The 9,216-nt window shown below is 28.2% G+C and overlaps 1 protein-coding gene across 2 annotated transcripts in view; it reads right to left on the bottom strand.

Annotated features, from left to right (window-relative positions):
- Window positions 1-729: 729 nt before the first annotated feature.
- LOC106461626 (cinnamoyl-CoA reductase 1-like) overlaps window positions 730-9,216 on the bottom strand; it is a 45,532-nt gene continuing 37,045 nt past the window's right edge. Inside the window, exons 8-9 of one of the 2 annotated variants that reach the window (XM_013921465.2) lie at window positions 6,542-6,686; window positions 730-6,175 (exon numbers count right to left, since the gene is read on the bottom strand). In XM_013921465.2, coding sequence (XP_013776919.1) covers window positions 6,000-6,175; window positions 6,542-6,686 — 321 coding nt within the window. In that variant the 3' untranslated portion in view covers window positions 730-5,999. The remainder of the gene's footprint in view (window positions 6,176-6,541; window positions 6,687-9,216) is intronic. The other variant, XM_022388632.1, reaches the window with a different exon arrangement.

The following is a 9,216-nucleotide window of genomic DNA, read 5'->3' as shown; positions in this document are numbered from 1 at the left end:
TCTACACAAGTTTTTTTGTGTGTAATGAGCTTGATCAACTGTTAATAGAAACAGGAGCAAAAACACTTAATAACTGCCCACAGCTTTTTATGCAGAATATACAGTAACTGAACAGTTGTATGTAGTTCTATACACCGATTAAAAATGCTTAATGACTATACAGATGATTAAAAACAAACTAAAACTGGTATAGACGTTTTAAAAAACTAATACACTCATTCTATCTGCAGTAATAGAACACTTCCTGTTTATAAGCAAGTATTTATACAAAATTAGAATTAGAAGCAACTGTCTACAAAACCAGAATTATTAATGATTATATATTGGCCTTTACTATAAAATAATGTTCAGTGACCATTTACAGAAACACAGCAACAATATCTTCTGAAAACAAATAAAAAAAATAGACTACGGCTGAAATTATATCAAATAACTGTATAAAAAACAGAACAAGCACAGTGAGTGGCTGTATGTCAGATTTTATATTAAATACTGCAATGATTATTCACAGAAACAGAGCTGTTGGTAATTGTACTCAGAATAAATCATTCAGGGACTGTCAACAGTAATATAATAGAATAATTAAGAACTTCATGACTGTAGAAACACAACTAGAGTTAAAGAAATGTAAAAGGATTATATGAAGAACATATAAAGCTCTTAGTCTGTCTATATGCAAAAGGCGAAGGCTGCATTATAGGTTTTTATACAGAAAGGAAAAACGCAATATTTTATGGACACAACAGTTTTTTTTATTACACGAAGCAAGCGTTTACAATGACACAAATAACATCAGTGTAGTTTGATGATATCAATTTATGTTCTAAACCACAAAGAACAAAATTTAAATAGAATATACATGACAATATGGCAGAATTTTTTCCAACATTCATAAAAGAACTACTGATCTTTATCCTTCAACTTTGCATAATGTTTTTACTAATTGATTTCTAAAGTAGTTCTTCCATATATTGAGCATTTCATGCCCATGTTTGTGAAGAACTGATTGAACAGCTGAAGGCAATTTTGTCTTTTAACATTTTATACTTATACATTTCAGGTTATTAATAATGTACTCAAAAGGCATAACTAATAAAAATAATTACAAGACTATTAAATTGTAAATTAAAATTAGACATAAGGAATGTTTACAACTATAATTACTTAAATGTTTGTTTTTTAAATTCTGTGAACATTACAAGAACATTTAGAAGAATAATGCTACAAATTAGTTGCACCTTCAATAACCGTAATTTTAACCCATATAGGATACTATTTCCATGGATAGAAAAATGTATTCATACATATTCCAACAATAATTCGATTATTATTAAAATATATGAATTTTATTATATGAAAATGGTTAGTGTTAATCAATTTTACAAATTGAAAAAAAACTGTCATTCAAATAATATGTTCGATCACTCTGATTGAAGCAGTTTTACATGTTTCCTAGTAATATACATCTGATACGAGAAGTATACAATCTTGGAGGAAAAGAACACAAATAATATTCTAATATCAAAACTTTGAACAAAATACACTGATTTTTTTATTGAGAATTGAAGTATGTTTAACAATAATGAGGAAATAAAAGAAAACTCAACTTGGATACAACAACAAATAATTTAAAAACAAACAATTAGGCTTATCTATATTATTCAATATGGTAGTTGTTCAATCCTTTTAGAGATCTTCTATAAAACAAATTTAAGATTAAAGTTTGGGGTTGTTTTTAATCAGTTTTGCCTTACATCTTAAAAGTATAATAAAATGTTAAAAATTAAGAGACATTTTCAAGTCCTAAAAATGCAGCTATAAAGAACAATAAAAATAGTAAAATATGCAATTGAAAGTCAGTTCTAGAAGCCATGCAATTATATAAACTTTATTTGATATTAATCAGTCACAGCTTATGTTGCTACTTTAGTAATTAGCTGACACCAGTGGTATGTTATCCAGTTATAATTTATGTCACTACTTCAAAAGTTAGCCACCAAAAACTTTATATGCTATCTAATAGTTGTATATATCACTTCTTTAGATGCCAGTTATCACAGCTATAATTATATGTTATCCAATCAACGTTTCATTCACTATAAGAAGCCATTTATCACAACTTAAATTAATCAGTTATAATGTTTGTCACTGCTTTAGTAGCAGGACAACATAATTTTTTATACTATGTTATCAAATGTGGCAATAAGTTAGAAAAAATTACCTTTACTCTCCCGATAATAATAAGAAAACTTTATCTTTGGCCCTTTTTATTTTCAGCCAATGTTTCACCATTATGGCTTTATCTGAGCTAGTAGTATGAGAACTGTAGTTTGTGGTTTATTACAATACTTTAAAAGCCAAGTATCAATATGTTGCTTGTGTGGTATCACTGCTTTAATAACTACTTTAATAACAATGTTTCAGCAACTACTAGCAACCAGCCACCACCATATTGTAAGTACATCAGACTCTCTGTAATTCACTGCAAGTGGGACTACAAGTTGAATGGATTTACGTTATTCATCAACTACACTGACTTGCTACTTTATGAGAACTGCCTATATTCATGCAACACACATTCTAGATGTTTGGCTATGCAAAAGAAACTAATTATGTGATATGTCAAGTGAATCTTGAGCCTCATAAATAAACAATTTTTAGAATGAGCTTGAATATCACACTTGCCACCTTTTTTTATTCCAAGAGGTATAAAATTATCTATCCATACTCTAAGAAAGATGGACTACTATCAAACACATGTTCAAACAGCTTGTAGAGTCATTCATGCTGGATTCAAGATGTTGTTGCAGTGAAATGTGATTCAACCCCATATCAGTTGAGAAATGAAATAAAGTTGCTCCTTAGTTTGCCAATATATTAATTAGAAATGACAAATAAGGAGTTATTGCACAAAGATATATTTGATTATGATGTACATGCATGTAAAAGTTGAAATGTTTTCATGTATGATAGAGAGCTGGATCAGAGAATCTACTGAATGTTATTAAGTTATAGTTCCAATCTTTTCTAAAGATGTGAACACTTGACTGACCAGAATAATAATCTGTGACCTGCTCAAGCAGCAAATGATTTAACCAAATATGCTACTAAAGTCTACCGAATTTAAACAATTTCAGTTCCAACTGTGGAAACTAATTATCAAAAATTATTAATTAAACTATTATCCTCCAATAGTATTTCTTAAACTATCAATTTATTAGTGTCGGTTTGATTTATGACTCTCATCTCATATTTAAACATGTATATCTTTATACTGATATATTTAAACCTACATAAGTCTGTAAAGATTGATTAAATGAATAAATTATGATATGATAATTGAGCTTTAAAGGATTCTTTACCCCCTCACGACTACAATTCAGACAAAAATCCAAGATGTCAAAAAGATGGACGTTAACAACAAGACAAACATGAAAATTGAGTAAACTATATCTAACATTAAGCATACATCAATTCACAGTACAAAAACAGATATTCAAAACTATCCTACATCAAATGAAAAGAACTCTTCATGACTGTATTAAACACAATTCACAAGTAATTAAAACAATCCTACAACTAGAAAAACTTTGAACATAAAAACTGATGAACTTAACTGTTTATTCACTGATATAAAACATATTACATTATTATAAAAAGGTTGAACTTCTAACTTTCACCTAAAATTTTTAAGCCACATGAAGTATATCCACAAAAAAAACAAATAAAAATAATAAAGCATTAATAAAATATAGTCTTTAAAAATATGAGGAAGTTAATGCCATTTTTTTACTTTTGAAAAATATTTCTATTTCAATCATGTACCTCAAGTGTCTACATTACATTATATTGAACAGACATAATCTACTACTGAATGAAATAATCTGTTTTAAAGTGACTCATATACAAGTATATATATAGTAAGTGTGAAATGGAAAATATTCAACGTATACAAAAAAAAATAAAACAAGTTATTCTTCTTCGTTTGATTTTAGAAAAAAAAGCTGTTTTCCTAATGGGTTATCAAATTCTAAAATGTTAGTTTGAATTATGTATTAAAAACCATTATATTCTTAACAAGACTTTGATAAAAACAGCTTTATAATCTGACTTCAAAAACTCTGATCCTAGTAAAAAAAATGGGTAGTACATGATGCAAGAAAAAGCATAAAAAATGTAAAAACAATATATTAGTAGCAAAATACAAACCTTGGACATATAAATGTTGGTAGAAAATTGGGTAAAATCTAAAAAAAAAACAAATTTGCCACTTACCTATTCTAAACTAACATCACAGAAAGACACTTTTTTTATCAAACTTTGCCAAACATTAAATACATTTCTGATTTTAATTATTATAACATTAAAAAATATATCCTGAGCTTTTACATTATGCATTATTAACTAATTCTAACTAAATTCTGGGAATATGAAAATGTTTTATTATTTTTATGTATTGAAAATTTATCAAAGAGTAGCATCAAAATATCACACAGCAACTACACAGTTTTGGATTTTATCTCACATCAATTGAAATACAAATAGGCATTAAATACTTAAAAAATATAACTAGGTATTCTGACAATTTTTTTACCCATATGACAAAAAAAACAACTAAAAATGATATATAATGCCTTTCCCTAAGAGAGCATATTATTTCAATTACATAGTGTGTGTGGTAGTTTTATCAAAATAGCCATGAAATTAAACAATACAAGAGTTGCTTACCCTATACTCTCATGAAGTGTTGTAATATTTCTTGTAAAATTTCTTACCAGTTGATACTAATATTAACAATACAAGCTGTTTTTGAAATATCAAAATAACAAAACATAAACGTATGATATCATTGGGTAAAAGTTAACATTTTATCTTTTTGAAATGAATTTAAAGATGAAAATTTTCTAGGAAAAATTTCTTTTATAGAACATATATTTACATGCAAATTAAAATGGTAAAAAATGTATTGTAAAAATATGTTTATGGTTTATCAAACACAAATTCAGTTCTTCTAATACCAAATGGCTGCCTTCAGGGTAATATAATGTACTTTTAATTTGTAAAGTATTTGTTTTTTCTGATGAAAATGTATAATCAAGATGCATGTTGAGATGTTCTGTTTACACAATGAATATTTGTAAAGATTTTTAAAAAAATTTTATGTTCATTAATTTTCAACTAAATGAGCACTTATACAACCTTCAAAAGTTTGTATTCAACAAACTTCTACACACTAAATTATTACTGTCTTTTACATTTCTTACCAGAACAAACATTTTCTAGAAATATGAAGATCAAAGGTTTGATGTTACAAGTACCAATCTAAACTAAACTTCCAGTTTTACCATAACTTCTCTTCTTTTCTTACTACTTACCCTGGCAGTTTTGCACAAATGTAAGCACAGTTGAAAAAAGTAACATTACAAAAAAACATAAAAATTTTATTTGCATCAGTTAGTGGGTTATTATATATCATACTAGCTGTATAGGAAAAATGCATGAACATTAAACACAGTTAAGAATATATCATGTTTAATTAAGTGTATACAGTTAACCTCACAAAATACAGAGAAAAATATCTTCCTTACTACTTTTAAGCAAAAACCTAGTTGTAGTTCTCTCATCAACAGTTAATGTAAATTGAATAAATCATATATACCTTCTATTGAACAGTTATTACATTTAAGTAGATTCTTACACCCAACAGCTGTATCAATTATTTAAGTTTTACTCTTAACTAGCCCAACATGAAAATAGCATTAACACAAAAGATAAAATGCCAAGAGTGTATGTCTTCGACTGATGACTTAGAAACTTTAATAATACAAAAGGTTTAGAAAGTGGCAAGAAAGTCTGGCGTGCTGCAACACCTCATGAAGCACTCTATCAACAGACCTGAACAATAAGCACAAAACCTCAAAGCACATCTTAGAATGAAGTTACAGGTTTACTATTGTTCCCATTATTACAAAAATGACAACATTCCGTAGATGAGCCATTCATTTTTCAGTAGCTTCTATCTCTGATTTAGCTTGTTCATCATCAACTTTTTCAGGTTTATCTTCAGGTTCCAGCTCAGTGGGCTTCTCCTTCTCATTTTTGTCCCCACTATTATTTTCTACTTTCTCTTTACTTTTTCCTTCTTGTTTAATTTCCTCTTCTGTTTTCTTTTCTTCTAAAGTAAAGAAACAAATAATAAAACAATATCATGTTTGGCATTATTTGTGTTATACTGGTTTTTAATAATACAATGATATCAAGAGGTAAAACAGGTTTCATTTAGTAGCCAATAATAATAATAAATATTCATAATTATAACATGTTTTTGCATTTATTTATTTGACCAATAAATTTTCTTCATAATTCAACATAAATGAATGGCACACTTTAATTTTATAACGATGCTTGCTTTATATAGGATTTTGCTTTATTCACCCAACAAAGTTTTGAAATGTTTTAATGGTGGCTATAGCACTAAAAAATACCATTATTAAATGGCTGAAGTGGTGCAGTGTAAATCATAAATCAAGACACTAATAACCTTCAACTGGTTGGTCCTCCTCTTCCTTTTTACCCTGCTTGTACTTCTTTGACTTTTTCACAATTCCATGTTCAATAAGACTGTAGGCAGTATCAACAATTGTTTGAGTTAAGTCAAGTGGATTGATCTCCAGAACTTCTTTCATCTAAGAAATATATATATGTATAATGCATACAAATTATAGTTTTAAGAACAATGAATTTAACACACAATTATAGAAATTGTAAATATTAAATCATATGCAAGACCTTAATTACTATAACTATGCAATATCCAAAAGTGTACAAACTAATACAGTATGAAGTTGATTTTAAGATATGCATTATATAACTAACCAACTCAAGACATGGTTACAAATATCATACTATTACTACTTGATCACTTTTCACACTATTATTTTATTACTGTGATCTTTGTTGGTGCTTTAAGAATTTCCCTTTTATAAATTTCTTACATTTTTCAGAAATGTTTTATCCTCAATATTAATTTTTTAAACAGAATTTTCAAATAAATCTGTAGTTTATATAAAATCCTATATCTTCTTCTTAAAAAGTAAATTTCCCATTGACACAAAAAAACGAATAACTAAATTTCTACACATTTAGTCTTTGTAAGATCTACCTCTTATTTTTTTAGAATAAATAAATTTCATGCACAACTCAATTAGAATTACTTTAAGTATATCTTGATAAACATTTATTTCAAATTCAACAGATCTTTGCATAACTGAACCTAAAGTATTACCCAGGATGATAACAAGGAAACTGTGTTTGATGTAATTGTTATGTGATATTTTAAAACATTTGCTTTTATCTATTGGGATATGAACTCTAATCTAAAAATCTAACAGGTCATTTACACATATAGATTGAATTTTTGGAACATGAAAACAAGTCTTTTTTTTATATCTCAGAATTCTAAGAATTTTAAAATATTTTAAAAGCAATTTTCAAATTCACTCTGAACTGTGAATGTACTGATAATGTACACAAATTTGTACCCATTTTGAGATACTACCATCACCATAATAAAGCAAAACAGTTATTACTAAAGTGTAAATGGAACATGCTTAAAATGTGATATTATTACAGGGCAATTTATGATAGACAAAATATGTAGCATGCTACAGATATTAGAGAAAAAAATACAAACTTTATAAACCTTTTAAATTGTAATGATTATCTTAATGATTTCATTTTTTCTAAGACCCTTCATCATTATGATTTGCAAGTTACAGATAAGCAATAGAATTACTGACAGTATCCCATGTAAATAAAACACTTACTACATGATTTCATGAACTGGTCAGAATATTTGGCATGAATATTTGCATCATACAAATCCCGAGATAAAAACATTAATAATAAATTTGTATATTTAGTTTTTAACATCATGTTAATAAGAAAAGAAAAACACCCACAGAGGTCAAGATCTTTGATAAATATTGTACTGTTAAAAATACTTTCTATTACAATACGATCACAGTGTATCAGAAAGATAAATAGCTTTGATAAGTATTTTACTATTAAAATACTTGTCCTCCGGACAATTCAATTTGTAAATCTTATTTTGAACAATAATTCAGTATAAAAATATTTCAAGACAAATATTTGTGTCAATTGCAATCTCAATACTAAAGTATATTATATCATAATGTTATAGTACATTCAGCACCCAAGATGAAAGCCATTTCTTACCAGGCTCTTAGTCAAACATCATACTTTCTTTGGGAAAAAAAATGGCCTACAGGGATTCAATATGTTATATAAAATGATTTTGAATATTAAAATCAGCAAGTTTCTTGATAACAATGGTTGATGCAAAGTTGCAGTGGAATGGCATGTATCAGAACTACATTACTGACATTGTTTGGCATTTCATAGTAAGGGAAGAGGGGTTACTTGGGCTGAAGTTATCCCACAATGTGCCTTAGCAGCTCCTGTAGCCCCCACACTTAATCAAAAGTTCTAATTTTTTTTGTTTCACTTCCTAAACACTATAGCATGTATGCCCAAAAGATGTAGAGTGTAGCTCCCTCAATACTTTTTCTAGCCAACTCCGCCCCCTCACCAGAAGGAAGCTGGCACCATACCCGTTCAGAGATACTTAATGAAATTGGAAAAACAAAGGAATATGGATTAATATGGGACATCAGGACCATCTTGAGAGAGATTTGTAACAAGTTATACCCCAGCTATGGTAAACAATGTGTGAAGTCCTTTAACAAGTGAGAAGGCTCTCCATCTGGAAAAGGGATACAAGTCACATGTACACAAGGTGCTTCCATAACATATCCATTCTACCATCGAATACCTCAAGCAGCTGTAGAATGAATGGGTATTCATACTATTTTTTAACTCATCCTGATTATTATATAAGTAACTAATGGTTTTGCAAATTCTTCTAAAATATTAATTATTAACAACTTTATAAAATATGCAGCTCATTAGCCTGTACAGTTATTCTGTTCTTTACTCTTACAGAATCATGACATATTTTGCACTGCTGTATTTTTTCAGCTACTGTTATACTTATCAAAAAGGGTTTTATAGTATTGTTGCATAAGCGAGGTCACGTGACTAGTGTCACGCCACCTATCGAACCTTCGAGAATAGTCGGGAGGATTACTAGATATAGGGTAATCTGGTGTATATATATATATATATATAAGAGGG

Source organism: Limulus polyphemus, unplaced genomic scaffold, assembly GCF_000517525.1.
Source record: "Limulus polyphemus unplaced genomic scaffold, Limulus_polyphemus-2.1.2 Scaffold1000, whole genome shotgun sequence".
Lineage (NCBI taxonomy): Eukaryota > Metazoa > Arthropoda > Merostomata > Xiphosura > Limulidae > Limulus > Limulus polyphemus.
The sequence above is the reverse complement of the archived record's forward strand: the minus strand, read 5'-3'. Positions and strand labels throughout refer to the sequence as shown.